Here is a 17,961-nt window from a genome sequence, read left to right as displayed (position 1 = left end):
TTTTTTTTTTCATATTTAAATAAGGCAAAACATGATTACCATATTTTTGCACATGACTAGATATTTTAAATAAGTATTTTTAACAAAAACTAAACCGCTCTCAACTGGCTAGAACTGGACAAAATATCAATGGGAACAACCGGAAGACATGCTTTCAAATAAAAAATAACTATCAATATAAATAAAAATAAATAAATAATTACAGTCGTATTGAGAAACTCTTCCTTTTTTGAAGTTGGTTGAAAATAGAGATCATATTTATCGCTCAAATAATAAATGAATTCTCAAAACAATTAATTACAACTTATGGTTCCGTATACACTCGACGGGTCACATAAGTTTGCGCGCGCAAAACTGTGCAACTGGTTATACAAAGATTATTTGTACAGATGCGCTATGAGATAACAATGTTTATTCGTTAGGTATGTAGAATATATAATATTATATGAGATTTATGTGAATTATATATAATTGTTAAGCATTGATAGAAAGAGAAAATGATAGTTTTTTTTTTATTGTTATTATTGGTATTTGTAAATAAAGGGATGGTTAATTATATAAATGGAAGACTCGTCTACATTTTTACAGATATGCGCACACCTATAATTTTAGGCGGTCAATAAGCTAAGCTAAGCTAAGTATATTAGAATTTTAAACATCACAATTATTATAATAAATGTATAATATTCAGTATTCAAATTTCAAATACACACTTAAAAACATATAAATCAGGTTTTCATGCCACTTACGACGCAACACTGACGTAATTAGAATTATGTTCATTAATCAAACTGTATCAACAAGTTACGTCATTCCACGTCTGTCGAATACTCTTTGCCGCGTTGTTTCATACCATACGGTGCTGGCGCGGCAGTTCCCAACAAACCCGCATGGAGTTTTGACCCCGACGGTCGTTTCTTTTTACTTTTTATTTTTTTTACGTCTCCGCTTTATCGTTCCACAACATGCACAGATAAAACAAAACTTTCAAAAAAAGAACACTCAACACAAGCAAAGGAAAGTTTTCATACAGCCATATCAAAAAAAAGTTTTAATTGTACAAGTTTTATATATTTTCAAAGGTGCTCTTTATGCCTTCTAAGTGTTTTAAATATTTGTAGTTTTACGATTATTATTAAATTGTGAATGCGTGTGAAGTTTGTGTGAAATGAATGGAATTTTCGTGGATTCATAACGGAACGCACAAATGGCGGGAAATATTGACAGGTGAGTAGATGACAGATTAAAAACAAGTTTACAAAACAACGTAACTGTTGCATAAGAAAATGTTACCGGTTTATAATTAAGAGTAATGTTGTATTATCGGAGTTTTATGGTCAATGCATGTCGTAATATTGCCTTCGCTATGTAAAACTATAATATGCGTGACTATAATGTACTCTTGATAAATCTTTAAATTGCTTTTAAGTTTTAAGCTATTTATATGTTACCTATATTTAAACTTGTACATTTTACATTTTTAAAGTATTTTCTACAAAGAGGCCTTCATAAAAACATGATAAAATATGTGTCGAAAAAAGCGAATTCAAAATTATTATATTTATTCTCATCAGATTTAGTTAGTTACATGTGAATTTTTAATTTTTATTAAGGCTGCAGTCTAGCAAAATTGCGTTTTCAACAAGTTATTTGACAATTTTTTCCCGGCTAATGAAATGATAAACTGAATTTTTTTTTCTTGTTTATCAATTAGTGTTATATACGCAATGCGCGTGAATTTTTTCACATTTATAAAGTTACTTTATGTTACCTTAATCAGGCCTTCAAGATAAGTCTCTTTCCCCCAAAGACATTTCGAGCTAAGTTTGTGCACTCACTACGTTGCAACCGATTACAATTTACACAATCTGATCAGCGCATTATTATCCTTATATAGTCGTTATTAAAAACTGCTGAACACAATTGCCGAAAAACTTATGATTTTCTTAATTAGAACGTTATAAATTCATTAAATTTCCCATTTTTTGCCTTACAAAATCTATTGATAAATACTGCTAAAAGTTATTTTTTCCATTAATTTATTCGAGTTGGTTGAAGACCAATGAGTATTAATCCTTTAAAAAACATTTTTTTTTAATTTTGATAATTCTTTAAATATTAAAAAAATATTTTAAATAATTAGGAAAAATCCTAGTGAATTTCTTTAGTCGCGCTCCTTGGGCCGGAGCGTTCTGACGTGTGCTCTACGCTCGATTTTCCTTCATACCGAAGTGAAAGTTGCTCTACTTCATTAAATTTAATATTTTTGTTAATTGATTATTTTTATCTTAGTTTTGTGCAAATATTCGTATTTTTAAACATTTGATTTCGATATGGAAAATAAACGAAAAAAATACGCGTGTAACTACATACTAGAAAAAAAATTATCTTCGAACATAAAGTTAATGAAACCAAATAGATTGCAAAGGTGATTGGCAACAATTTCTTTATTTTACGGGGTGTCAGTAAAGGGATGTATATTTCTTTAAAACTAAAGTAAGCTCATAAATTTTCTTATAATATAATTTTTTTGAAGTACCAAAAATGTTTATTTTTGGTTTGAGAAATACGAAATATAATATAAACTTGTATTGAGAACTTGAACTTCCCAAGTTCATCCGGGGAAATCCCCATACGGGGAAAATGATTTGTTTACTCCAAAATTGATCCGAGGTGTTTTAATTTTTTCTTCTAGTCATTTTCAACGTAGCGGCATGTTGTTTGATTATTAATTTTGTAACTTAAATACAGGATGTTGGTTTTATATTCTGATCTTACAGACGCGCTGACAAATTTAGTCCGCCATTTCTAGTTTAGTCTACCAACTCTAAGTACCAATATTAAAACGAATGAATTATCATCACATCATCAAAACTCAGATGTAATGGAAGATCACAATAACATAGAAAATTCAGTGGGTGTTGAGAACTAAACAAACAGAAGTAACAGAGACGCGAAGAATAAAAAAAGAGGACGAAAACGATAATTCGTTGATGCTTTCCCTTTTCGACGTATTGTTAGGGTACATCACCAATCTGCAAAAACAAAACTGATGATTCCCAATTGCTGATTAAAAATGAAAAACAAATAATCGACAACAGTGGTGAAAATTTGCTGATCACAATGAAACATCCTTCAGAGGTAGCAGATTTACTCATTTCAAATGTATCGGTGAACAGCGTAAAGGAGAGGAGGACAGGAAAACATTATGAATGTGGATGGTGGATTGTATACAGGGTGTAATCGATAAGTATGTGCAGGCGATTATGACGTTATTATTGCAGGTATCAAAAAACTTAAAACTGATATCGAAATTACTTTACCTAATGAGCAAAATGACAATAATAACTTTTTAAAAGTATAACGAGAAATATCTAAAAAATTTACTTTATACACTCCCATATCAAAATGGGAAAATGGGACTAGTAGAAGTTAAATGTCTAATTCCGGCAAAAGACATGAATGCGGAAGATGCGGTTAAAAAAAAATTTAATATTTGAAATACAATGCAAAAAATAACACTTTTGTCATAGATAAGAATCATGACTATTTTTTCTAAATTCAGGGACAACTAAACGTTGCAGAAGCAGAAGTCTGCTTATTTGCTGTTTGGACTGGAGTGAATAATTTGTTAAAAATAGAATATATAAAAAAGTATGTAACGTTTAGGCAAAATAAAATGATGGACCATTATCAAGATTTTAAATAAATTGCCTACTGTCAGAATTGATTGATTCGAGACTTCAGCATTCGATGCCCATCAAGGACCCATCCTATATCATTCAAGCGATTGAAAAAAAAGAGATAAATCCAGTGCAACCGATAAAGCATCAGAATGCTAGCAAAAGATTTATTAGGTTTTAGCAATATAAATAAATAAATAAATAAATAAATATTATAGGACATTATTACACAAATCGACCTAGTCCCACAGTAAGCTCAATTAAGGCTTGTGTTGTGGGTACTAGGCGACGATAAATATAATATTTAATAAATACATATATAGATAATAACACCCAGACCCAAGAACAAATAATTGAGTTCATCACACAAATATTTGCCCTGACCGGGGATCGAACCCGGGACCGTCGGCTCAGTAGGTAGTTACTTTACCACTGCGCCAACCGCGTCGTCAATAAATCTATATATTACACATAATATAATAAATCTGTAGAAGACGCGAAGACTGACATCCGCGCGGACGGAGTCGCGGGCGGAAGCTAGTCAGAAATAAATATCTTTTGTTTTCATTTAACACAAACATTACATTTTTTTTATTATATACAAAATTTGTTTATCCGTTTTATTAGTTAAACTGAACAACTTTCACTAAGAAACTTAGGTCGAAAAAAATGTATAGAGTTCTGCATTTTGTATGGAAAGCTTATTTTTTTTATATTTCGTCCAAATTTCTTTGTAAAAGTTGATCAGTTATATAAACATGAAGTTGAAGATATCAATAGAAAGTATTCGCAAATATTGTGTACTGATAAAAAAAAAAACACCCGGTGTAATTTTCACGAAAATTGTTTCAAATTGTCATTTTTGGTACTTATTACGAATATTAAATTATGCATACGAATGATTTAATTTTTAAAAATTAAGTGGAGCAACTTTCCCTTAGTACATTTGTATTATTTACATATAGGATGACAGGATGCATTTGTTTGCACTACTAGACCAAGCCCTTAAACATTTTCATTCAGCGAATTTCCATAAATATGCAGTTTAAATACATATTATTATGTACTAGATTTCCGCCCGCGGCTTCGCCCGCGTTTTCAAAAGAAAATCCACATAGTTCCCGTTCCCGTGGGATTTCCGGGATAAAACCTATCCTATGTGTTAATCCAAGTTACCCTCTATATGTGTGCTAAATTTCATTGTAATCGGTTCAGTCGTTTTTACGTGAAAGAGTAACAAACATCCATACAAACTTTCGCCTTTATAATATATTTATAGTATTTAGATTATTTAGCCTTTATAGTATTAAGATTATTTATTTTTACCTCACACATCAAAAACCCGAATTCTTAACAAACTATTTTAATGGTTTCTATTTAAACACTAGAATAATTATTAGATTTTACTTTATAGACGAGGAGAAGGTCTTAAATATCTATCATCTATACAGGGTGTCCCAATGTTGGTATACTAAGCTCAAAGGAGGTTACAGTTTTGCATACGCTGAGTACGTAAAAAATACTTATAAAATTCCAGACGAAGTTTTTATTTTTCAAATAGATGAATTCTTAAAACTCTATGTATACACCCATAACAAGCAACCCGCCCAGCTTTGCTACCAGTATGTGACCGTTTAAGATTATGTTTTCATTTCCTCATTTTCAGGAAATTTGCAAAAATTTTTTGATGTAATTTTGTTGTTTAATTATTTTTTACGTGAGTGTATGCAAGACTACAAGGCCCTTCGCTCTTAGTATACCAATAGTGGGACACCCTGTACACTAACATTAAAGTTAAAATATTCGAAGGTTGAAATGAAACCAATTATCGTATACACTATAATTGACTCTAAATTATTACAAACTGCACTAATAGCATCGTTATTGTTCAAATTGCGTTTCAAATTAAAAGATAACAAAATACCGAGATAGATACGTTTTATATTACCTAGTATGTACAATCTTCTACATTTGATAGCCTTAAAATAATTATAATTAGGTAGGTATATCTTGTAAGGGTTATTGTAGGATCATTGACTGAAGTCCCGTAAAATCTTGTAAACTTCATAACTGGTTTATATTTATTGACGAAATCCTCCATCCATAGAAATTATTTAAATCCTAGGCGGTATTCAAAGGAAAACCCGCATAGTTCCCGTGCCCGTTGGCATAAAAACTATCCTTTTCTGTGTGTTTCAAATTTAATGAAAATCGGTTAAGCAGGTTTTGCGTGAAAGAGTAACAAACAAACATACAAACTTTCGAATTTATAATATCGTGGTGGCCTGCCAGAGATCACTGTTAAGTGATAAGGCCGCCCTTTGTGCTTTTATTGTACTTATGAGTTTTTGTAAGCTTTATGTACTTATCTAGTACAATAAAATGTAGAGCCTCATCAGGTCAATCGAAGTTTAGGTTCCCTACATAATATATATAATAATATATGTTGCAATGAAATATGTCATTATTTCCATATTACGATGCAGATTTGAATGTATATTTCATCGTGGTACGTGCAGAACCCATGAGACCATAGTTATCACTTTCTATGCATGACTTTTTAGAATGAAAACGTCGTATTTTGACCCGCAGGACATCCTTGATATTAAAAGTACATAGATACTACATACTATAAGCATTTCCTTTATCTGTTTATATTTATAAAATTCTCGTATCTAAATGTTATTTACGGTTTACCATACTCCTCCGAAACGGCTGGACCGATTGTCATTTGTGTGCTTATTGGGTAGATCTGAGAATCGGCCAACATCTATTTTTCATACCCGTAAATGAGTCAGGCAGAACGTTTGCGGAACAGCTAGTAATTATTATAAAGGAAAGTGTCAAGAGAATGCAAGAGAAATATTTATCAAAGTGATTTTCTTTTAAACAATAGTTGCGATGTCTCAAGAGCGCAATGTTTGGAAATCGTTAGGATAACAACTTGAGCATTCTGTGTTTCTTATACGCAAGTTTAGTTAACAATGTTATAAAAGCCTTAACGACGTGTTTGTATTGAAATAAACTATAGCTGTGTATCTTTAAATTACTTAAATTTTACTTTGACTAGCATTTCATTTACTGAGAGCGTATAGACACAAAATAAAAACAGTTGATTCATGCATATTATACGAACATTATATCTATACGTGCCTGCACACTCGTATTATAATATATTTTACCCCCTCCAATAATAAAACTATCCTTTATTTATTTATTTATTTATTCTTCATTGTATACACATCAAGGAAATACAAAAATGAAAAAAAACACAATAAAAGATATACAATGGGCGGCCTTATGGCTATAAGCCATTTCTTCCAGGCAACCGTCGGGTAAAGGATAAAAATATAATAACTTCGGTAGTATGAGGCAATAGTTATCATGAGTAACAAATATTTAAACAATAATATATATAGTAACACATATACATAAATATTATACAGAATATAATAATCACATACATACATACATACAGATACAAATATACATACATACATACAGATACTAACAGCAGTACGTTATTTACATAAATACTACAATTAGAGGGAAAGGTAATAATCTTTCAGCATTTTCTTGAAAGAGTTTATTGTTTGAGCACAACGAATTCTCTCAGGTAAGTTGTTCCATAAACGGATTGCAGTGACAGTGAAGGAGGAGGTGTAACATTTAGTTGTATATTATGTGCCTACTTTAACTGATCCATATTATTATGCTAGCCGTGCTAGGCGGTTTTACCCGAATTTCTCCTCTCGTATTCGTCTTAGCGTGATGATAATATATAGCATACTTATAGCCTTCCTCCATAAATGGACTCTGTAACACTGAAAACATTTTTTAAATCGGAGATGTAGTTGCTGAGATTACAGCGTTAAACGCTTCAACTTTATAATATTACTAGCGGTCCGCTCCGGCTTCGCTTGTGGTACATATTTCGCAATAAAAGGTAGCCTATGTTCTTTCTCAGGGTCTAAAGATTATTTGTGCCAAATTTCATCAAAATCGGTCCAGTAGTTTATGCGTGAAAACCATACATATATACATACCTTTCCTCTTTATAATATTAGTATAGATAAGTAAAGAATACCTATCTAATATTGAAACTGCACATTTAGAAGTGTGAACATATAACAAACAGACAAAATAACTCGCATTTATATTACAGTTGTTCAGGGAGTCATAACAATTTCATGTGGTTATGTGCCTTGTCTTTTGTAATTAAATGTTAACCTGTAAGGGCCGTCAAGGGAGCCCCTGTAAGCCTTATTATTACGTGATCCTTCATAACAGGTCTGTCATACTAAGAGCATTGTTACAGCCCTTTGAGCATTTCTCACTTACCTTAAATACCTCTACTAAAACAGTAGGTAAGTAGTAGTTTAGTAAGGAAAGGGTTTATCAAATTATTGCTATTACCTGGTTAGAAAATGGCTTTATCATTTTGTTGGATTATACTTTAGTGTTATAGATATCTTTTGATATCGAATTGGAAATTGGTTAATATATATTATATATTTATTATTTGTATCTACCTATTCAAAAAAGAGCGTATGTTCTGAGCACACGTGTCAGAAGTGAAACTTCTTTGGTAAGATTCAAAGATACCAAAATCGTCACCATACTCCATGACGTTACGGTAATGCCATGACGCGACCTTTAAATTTTACTCTCAATGCGCCTAAAGAAGTTTCACTTCAAAAATTATTGTTCAATGTTTTACATTAAAATTATCTTCTTCACAACCTTATTGTTTGCTTTTATCTATTGACAAAATGATGTTTATTTAATTGACGTCTAACTAAAAACCTATTAGACACAATCCATACTAATATTATAAATGCGAAAGTAACTCTGTCTGTCTGTCTGTTACTCAATCACGCCTAAACTACTGAACCAATTTTCATGAAATTTGGTATGTAGATATTTTGATACCTGAGAAAGCGAAATATGTACCACGGGCGAAGCCGGGGCGGACCGCTAGTTAGAAATAACCTAGTAATGACTATAATAAAGAATAGTTTATCTTGAACTATACCAAAAATGGCGTCGCGATGCGTCAACCAGTTTACCTTCTTACCAAAACGGTAATTAATTTCAAATAATAATGTATCAATGAATGTTTACGTAGTGGTTGTAACCGAGGCTATTCAGTCAGAGGTTGTAGATACGATTCCCACGGGTGGACAAAATATTGTAAGAGGAACATATCGTATCTTCGCAAAAATAAATATCTCACCAAAAAAAACTATAAAATAAAGAAGCCAGTAACATTAAGCATTTTCTTAAGAAAAATCACGTAAAATGTTGAAAATTATTCTGAATTGTCGCACTATAAATTCAAAAGTATGTATATTATAACATAACTCTCATGAATAATATTTATAGCAACAAAATAGAACAATGCGATATATTTTTACCGATTTTCTTATCTGTTTGTCTGCTCTTTAACCTATCCAAAAAAGAGGTATAACAATGGATCATAACACATAATATCTGACTGTCAGAAACAATATTTGTATTCAAAACATGTGACGGAGAACTAGATAGCCTCTGACCTTATGTTCTGTTATTATTAACGAGTATCTGATTTCGTTTGCACAAAGTGGTGTTTATTTATACAAACTACGCCATTTGAAACGGAGAGAAGAAGGAAAATTTAGGAATAATATGCCAAAAATGGTGATTTTTTTTCCAAATTGTTTGGATTTAAAGCGTTAAAAATATGTCGATTCAAAAGTGCTTTTATAAGAAGTCTTGAATAAATAAATGTTTGAGTTTGAAACAAACATAAAATCTTAATTCTTTTCAAATTTAACATGGATGACTCTGATTGGTGTGGTCATACCTACAGACAGACTGTAGGTATGACCACACCATTTGATATTTTGTTTAATAGTAGATTTTGTTTATGTTCTATTCCACAATACGTAAAAAAAGTTTAACTATGATGTTATATATTTTTAAGAAAAACAATCATCTGAATATTCATATTTGATAGAGTTATTTAATAAATCAATCTTTTATATTTATTTATTCAACTTGTTTATTCAGAAGCACTTTGGAATCGAAATTAAAAATCTACAGGTAACCTATATTGCCCTCCGTTTGATGAAATGTCACGTTGGAATATTGATGACTCTATGCTCTATCATATCTTATAAGTACTTATCTTTTTTATCTTCTTATATATAAAAATGAATCGCAAAATGTGTTGGTAAGCGCATAACTCGAGAACGGCTGAACCGATTTCGATAATTCTTTTTTTATTATATTCCTTGAAGTACGAGGATGGTTCTTATGTAGAGAAAACGTAAACATGTACCACGGGCGAAGCCGGGGCGGACCGCTAGTTTATTATGAAATAACCGTTCCTTTTTCATAAATAAATATTATAAAATGAACGTTATATGGTATTCTTGTCCGATTTTTATTATGGAAGTGACTACTTAATATCAAGCACAAATACTTTGCTTGCTCTGCCATTAAAAATTACTACAATTTAGACGGAGATTCAGACAATATATATTCATTTATTTTCCTTGAAAAATTGAAGGAAAAGAACAGAAAAATCTAGAAGTCTTCTTTCAAGAGTAGGATCTTAAAGGGACTCGTTAAATTATATTCTTTGTGAACATTAAAATAAAGTTAACCTGCTTCTTTTACAAAAGTAGTAACTCATAAACAAGCCGATTTTATGGCTATCTATTTGTACCTAATTGAAATTTCCGTCTAAAAGGAATCAAAATTGACAAAATCGTAGCTGAGACAGTTATTTAGATATACATATTGTTAATCATTGTTGTTGAGTAGTGCTGCTGCCCCCAAGGTTGCCCAACAACAACTAATTAAAAAAACGTTACAATTGTTTTGTTATATAAACTATACTATTCAATAAAAAGCTGTTATTTTTTATCATCAACAGATACTTGAATGTTTATTTCTATGTTTAAACACAGTTAAGCGAAAGTCACGGCCATGACCTTACGTGATGTATCCTAATAATATGGCTTCTCATTACTTATCTGCTTAAATTATTTAAGTAATGTAACGTTAATTACCTATTAAAATAGTTTGTTACACGAAAACTTTGACGTATTTCGGATTATCTATCTAAATGTCATTTGGTAATTATTTTCAAGCATTTATTATATTGATATTTTATAGAAATGTTAATCTATACTTACTAATATTATAAAGCTGAAGAGTTTGTTTGTTTGAACGCGCTAATCTCGGGAACTACTGAAAAACTGAAAAATTATTTCGGTGTTAGATAGCCCAATTATCGAGGAAGGCTGTAGGCTATAATCATCATACTAAGACCAACAGGAGCGGAGCAACGCGGGTAAAACCGCGGAGCACAGCTAGTAAAGTATAAAGTCGTAAATTAATTTTACGATGCCTTTTATAATTTACATGAGTCGTAAATGTGTAAAATAACAAATTCAAAATATTTGTCTGATGAACTCATCTATTATTGTGATGTGTTTTTTAGTTATTAAAATGGTATTACGATTTTAAGAATAAAAAAATAACATGGCACGTATCTTTTTACACAATTACGTCAAGTTTTATTAGTTAAAATAGTTCAATATACGAGCATTTACCCCGATAAATATTTGTCTATCAATCTCTGAACTATATCCCTCACTAGTTTTTGAACTGAACCTTCTTTAGGCGCGTTAAGAGTAAAATTTCTAGGTCGCGTCATGGCAATACCGTCACGTCCTGGTAAAAATCAATCAATTTTGGTATCTTTAAAGAAAAACATAGAAACAAGAAACTACTCTTTCCTACCTTTAACTTATTAGTTAAAGGTATGAAAGAGTAGTTTCAAATAAACAAGAGGTATTTCTCAAAGTCCTAAGAACACTCGTTGCATTTTAATGACTTCGAGTTGAATCGAGAAAATGTAACTCAAAACTTCACAAAGCTTGCACTTTCATTATTTTCCATATTATGAAAAATAAAACTTAGGAATTATGAGAGCAACAAGTTGAACTCAATTATCTTTGCATAACTTTATAACAACGCTCGTACCTAATAAACTAAACAAGAAGTAAAAACACTCGAAAAATAATACGAAATATTCGCGCGTTAAATTGTAAAATTACGCCATTTTGAATTTACTATGACGTCACATAGTCTATTAAATTTAAAAAGTTAAGCTAGACTAAATTGAAATATAAGTAGGTGTGTTTATTTTGCAGAAATTGCTTTCACTAAACCAAATTGTTTTATAATAAGACGTTTCAAAGAGCATCATAGAGATTCAACGCTTTTCCAATATAAATTAAGTTTTTAGGGTATAAAATGATTAGATATCGATGTGGCCTATTTAATTGTTACAATATTATAAAGCTGAAGAGTTTGTTTGTTTGTTTTTTTGAACGCGCTAATCTCTGGAACTACTGGTCCGATTTGAAAAATTATTTCGGTGTTAGATAACCTATTTATCGAGGAAGGCTTAATAAGGCTATATATCATCACACTAGGACCAACAGGAGCGGAGCAACGCGCGTAAAACCGCGGGGCACTGCCAGTACCTATATAATAAGAACAATAGATTACAAGTAATTAAACTATATAGCTAATGGTAGAAGTTCCCTTAAATAAAAAGTATTTTTCATCAAAAGAAACATAGGAAATTCCTCAGTAATGTACCAAATTAAATAACAAGAAATTTAATCGTTTGAGCAGGACGAGTATCTATTTGATTTGGCTTTTTTCTGGGAAATCTTCGATACATGTTTTATTAAAAAGGACTAATTGTTATTAATTATTTGAATGAAGAATGCAGATAATAACTAATCGAAACGATTTGCTACGTTGATGAACCATAATTTATTACATTGAATTTCATACCTTTGTTTTAATATCGTAAGTATAATGTTTGTTTTATATTTGAGCATCTGCAGTTAAATTTATATTTTATAACACAAATGTGTAACGCCTGGTGAAAAAAAATATTCATTTATTACAATAGTTTTGGAAGTAAAGAAACGGCGAAATCACATATTTTAACTAAGGTAGAGATTGCTAAGTTAGTTTTAGTACAGTTAAGATGTAGAGTTCGACGCTTGGCTCTACATTTATGCAAGAGGGTCTTGGTAACATTTTACATGAAAATGTTTAGGTGTCATATATATATATATATATATATGTGAGAGAATCATAACAGAGTAGTTGTTATGTGGCTATACCTACCTATTATAATGTACTCTATTGTGTACAACATAATGTCGATATTGAATTGATATGAAATGCATGGGCTTACGGGCCATGCTATGGTTTATATTCCTTGAGTCAGTGTTAAATGTTCTGATTAAGTACTAGTTATAACTATTTGTCGCTAGATGTCGCTGTACGGAAAACGTGTGTTTTTGCATCGCGCTATTGAATTGTTTGTTCATTTATCAAATACCGAGAGTATACTTAGTTCTGCTATTCGCCAAGAGATGGCATATTTTTGTTTTTAGCCATATTTACATCGCACTATTGTAATTTTTTTGTGTAAACATATATTTGTTTAGAAGAATAAATTTTTGAGAGATACACACTGATAGGTTTGGTTGTTCGTTCTTGGTCGTTTGGTCTCTCGTTCTCAGCGTTCTGCTCGCTGATCAATAAATAATTAATTAATTAATTGATTAATCAAAATTAATTAATTAATTAATTAAATAAATAAATTGATAACTCATAAATAATTTGGTTATTTCTGAGTTGTTAAAATTTTATTGCGGCCAGATGTGAATAAACACATCCTGCGATCATGCCGCCGCCGAGCGTGCCGCTGCTGCCGCAGCGACGCGCGACTCGTCCGCGCGCACTGGGCCGCAGGGTCTATAGTCGATCGGTTGCCGCACTTGAAATGGGCCTGGACGCCATTGCCGCTTCCGGCCAGGCTGCAATCGTGGCCCGCTCAACAGCAACCGGCCGGCTTCCCGCGTTGGTACCGGAACCTCTGTCAGGTGCCGGCGATGAATCGTTCCTGGCGAGTCCCCTGACGTTGTCGCCGGCCCAATCCACCGAATCCGTATCGTCGATTACTCGCTCGCTCACACCGAGTCGCCGACAGGCCTCGGTAAGCGCCGCCACACCAAATCCGGGCACTTTGAAGCGCCCCGCACAGGCACCACTGCCGCGCACTCCGCGCTTCCCCGCCCCTTTACCGGGTATTCCGGTGGGACGCTTTCCCTCCCCTCCACATAGAGTAGAAGAGAAAGCCATCTCAGCATCCTCGTCTCCGCCTACGCTGAATATGCCGATGATGTCACCGGGTTCTCCTATGGAAACCGGGACCACCGGCACCTCATACGCGAACATAGCCGCGTCTCAAAAATCCCCAGCACCTACACTCTCCACCTCCTCCGCCGCCGTTGCGCCCGCCGCGACCAACTCTACCTCGACTGCGACCGACACTACTGCCTATGCCTCCACCTCTGCTGCTGCCGGCGCCACAAGCGCCGCGCCCCCTACCAAACAGCCCAACCGCTACCCCCCGCTTATCGTGGAGACGCTGCCCGACTGGCCCACCCACTTTAGAGAGTTAAAGAAAGTCCTCGGGCACACCCCAAACGGACGTCCATTTGGCAAGGGCGTCCGCTTCATACCAAAGACGGACCAGGAGTTCCGACTCATCCAGCGCTATCTTACGCAGCTGGAGAGCAATACCGGAATCTCTTGGTTTTGCTACTCGCTGCCCGCTGAAAGAAGCGTTAAAGTAGCGATCCGCGGCCTGCCGGCTAACACAGAACCGGCACTAGTAGAGACAGAGCTGCGAGAGCTCGGGTTCATCCCAGAGCACGTCCGCGCAATACCCGCTCGTCCAGGCAGGCCGGGCTGTTTGATGTTCGCGCAATTGCAGCGGACCCCGGATCTCATCCCAGGCATTTATGAGGTGAGCGAACTGCTCTGTATGCCTGGGATCACTATTGAGGCCTGGCGCGGCAGAAAGGGGCCCGCGCAATGCCATCGCTGCCAGCAATTTAGACACTCCTCCCAAAACTGCCACCGGCCAATAGCCTGTGTGCGGTGCGGTGAGAACCACCCGGCGAAGGAGTGTCAACGTTCGCGCGAGGAACCACCAACGTGCGCCAATTGTGGCGGCGCCCACACGGCTAATAATGCGAACTGTCCCATCTTTCGCAAGGAGACGCGCAACCGCCGAGCAGGCACCGTCGCACGCACTGCCACAAATGCCCGTGCGCCCGCAACAGAAGTCGATGCACCTGGCTCGCTCATGGCTGCCGCCAACCAGCCAGGACCGACGGGCAAACGCCGCCGTAAACGTGGCAAACGCACACAAAAGCGGCCACCAGCTACACAGCCTTCCGCGCCACCTACTGCAGCCCCAGTCACTGCACCGCCTAGTGTACCGCCTGCAGCATCCACCTCTAGGCCACGCTCTGCGCCGCCCGCCGCGCCGCAACCTACCCAGCGTAGCAAAACGTCCAAGCCCACCGTGGTCGCCGCCCCTGTACGGGGGACGAAGGCGAAGCGAGTGATGCCGCTGGACCCCCGATTAACCAAAGTAATCAGCACCCTTAACCAGGTGCTGATAGCCATCCAAGAGCAGCGTGACCCAGTACCGCTGATCTTGGGCTGTATCGCGGAGCTTTGCGCCTCTTATGGCTGAGCTCCGTATCGCATTTTGGAATGCCGACGGGCTCTCAGCTCAAAAAGCCCGTCTCTTTAAAACATTGCTCTCCCAGCGTCAGGTGGACATCGGCCTGGTTAACGAGACACACCTCAGACCAGCAGACAAGTTGAAGGTTTCCGGATACTATGTCTACCGGGAGGACCACACCTCGCCGATCGGGACTGCTTACAGGGGATTAGCAGTCCTGGTCCGTCGGAACCTCATCCACCAACTGCTGCCAGTACCTCAGTTGCAGTCGTCGTACGCCCTCGGCGTAGAAATCTGCATAGACCGCCAGCCCATCCGTGTGTTCGCCTTTTACAAGCCGCCGCAAAATCGACTGGCAGTGGCTGATGTCCGAACCTTGCTGGACTCGCCACTGCCCACGATCCTCGCTGGCGACTTCAACGCGAAACATACGGCATGGAACTCCAACACCGTGAGCCCGGACGGCAGACGCCTACTGGACGATGCAGATCGCCACGGTTACGAAGTGCTAGGACCAGAGGTCCCAACGCACTACCCGTACTGTGCAGCCCACACTCCGGACGTCATCGACATAGCAGTAGCTCGCGGCCTCGCTGCCGCACCGTCACTTGACGTCCTGGATGACCACCTCATCTCCGACCACCAAGCCGTCCTCCTGACGCTGACAATGACTCCATTGACGACATCGCTGCCTTCTCCAAAGCATCGCCAGGACTGGAGAATCTTCGCCAATCACATGGCCGAACACTCGCCGTCCTTTAGAATAGAGAGCCCTGCAGACGTCGATCGACTCGCAACGGACCTCAGCGCAGTCATGTCCAATGCGCTTCGAGAGTCCAGACTCGATGCTGCAACTACTCGTAGAAAACCCCAGCTCCCTGCCTACATACTAGCAATGTTAGAGGAGAAGAGGAAGCTGCGTAGACTATGGCAAAACCTGCGATGCCCGGCCATGAAGACGCGTCTGAACGCCCTGGCAGCCAAGATATCAGACGCACTGGAAACGGTAGCAGTCGAATCTTGGCACACCGCCATCGAGCGAGCCGGCGATGACTGGTCCGGCATGCACCGCCTTTGCCGCCAGCTTTCCAGGAAGCCCTCTCCGATTAGACCCCTCATGGCCGGTGACGGAACCCCACGTTACCGCGCCGAGGATCGAGCGGAGATTTTCGCAGACTTCCTGGAGAAGCAGTTTACGCCTAATCCGACTGCGAATGTGCAGCACGTAGAGACCATCAAGCGACATGTGATGGACTACTTAGAATTGCCGATACCGCCGACAGAAGATCCCGTCGTGTTCTCCCCTGGTCGAGTCCAAAGGATGATTCGCCGAACTAAACTGCGCAAAGCCCCCGGTCCCGACCGAGTCACCAACGAAGCGCTGCGTCACCTACCCCCGCGAGCCATCGCAACGCTGACGCGGCTCTTCAATGGAATCCTCCGTACCGGGCACTTTCCATCCCCGTGGAAGCTCGGCCGAGTCATCCTGATTCCCAAGCAAGGCAAGAACATCATGCTGCCTGAGAGCTATCGCCCCATCACTCTTCTGTCCTCGACCTCGAAAGTTTTCGAGAAACTACTGTTGCTGCACATTACGCCCCACCTTCAGCCACGCGACGAACAGTTCGGGTTCCGCGCCGAACACTCCACCACTTTACAAGTGACGAGAGTACTGCACCACCTCGCTACCGCTTACAACAAGCGAGAACAATCGGTTGCAGTATTTCTTGATATGGAGAAGGCGTTCGATCGCGTCTGGCACACCGGACTCGTCTACAAGCTGTCCACGTCTACTACTCCGCGTCGAGTAGTTAAGACTGTGGCCACCTTCCTGCAAGACAGGCGTTTTCAAGTGGCGGTTGAAGACGCTTTGTCCACAGAGCGCCCCATCCGAGCCGGTGTGCCCCAGGGAAGCTGCCTGTCGCCCGTCTGCTATAGCAGATACACGGACGACATTCCAGTCGCTGGCGGAGCTATTTTAGCGTTGTATGCCGACGACGCTGCGTTTATCACCACCTCGCTGAACGCCAAGCACGCATCGGTAAAGATGCAGCGAGCACTGGATGCGCTTCCCTCATGGCTGGAGGACTGGAGACTCAAGGTCAACGTGGGTAAAACTCAGGCGATTTCCATCGGGCGGGCGCGCCTTCTGCCGCCCCCGGTGTCTCTCATGGGCGAGAGCGTCGAATGGTCACCGACGGCCAAGTACCTTGGTGTGACCATTGACAAGACGCTCTCGATGCGGCCCCATGTGAAGAACGTAGTTGCCCAGACGCGTGCCGTGCGGAACATACTCCGCCCCATGCTAGCATCTCACCTGCCTCTCCGTACGAAGCTGTGCATCTACAAGGCGTACGTTCGCACGCGACTCACCTATGCGGCCCCAGCGTGGTTCGCGTTAACCAAAGAGACAGACCGCAAGTCGCTGCGAGCGCAGCAGTCGCTAGCGCTCCGCACCATCTCCGGAGCACCACGCTTCGTACGGAATCAGGTCATCTCCAGGGACCTGCGCATGGAGAGCCTGGACGACTTCGTTCGTCGCCTGAGTTCCTCCATGTTCGCGCGCGCCGACGGAGCGCGATCCCAGCATTTGCAGGGCATCGCGCCATACCATCGGCGACCGCCGGACATAAGAGGCCTACCACGTGACCT

At 38.2% G+C, this 17,961-nt stretch overlaps 1 protein-coding gene across 1 annotated transcript in view; it reads left to right on the top strand.

Annotated features, from left to right (window-relative positions):
- The first annotated feature begins 852 nt into the window (after positions 1-852).
- Positions 853-17,961, top strand: part of LOC149478601 (calcium/calmodulin-dependent protein kinase kinase 2) — a 100,968-nt gene continuing 83,859 nt past the window's right edge. The window contains exon 1 of the mRNA XM_089709010.1: positions 853-1,227. Coding sequence (XP_089565136.1) covers positions 1,208-1,227 — 20 coding nt within the window. The 5' untranslated portion in view covers positions 853-1,207. The remainder of the gene's footprint in view (positions 1,228-17,961) is intronic.

Source organism: Colias philodice, chromosome 21 (genome assembly GCF_061535455.1).
Source record: "Colias philodice isolate Cphi_HAF_F1 chromosome 21, ilColPhil1 Martin Lab GWU primary, whole genome shotgun sequence".
Taxonomy (NCBI): domain Eukaryota; kingdom Metazoa; phylum Arthropoda; class Insecta; order Lepidoptera; family Pieridae; genus Colias; species Colias philodice.
The sequence above is the reverse complement of the archived record's forward strand: the minus strand, read 5'-3'. Positions and strand labels throughout refer to the sequence as shown.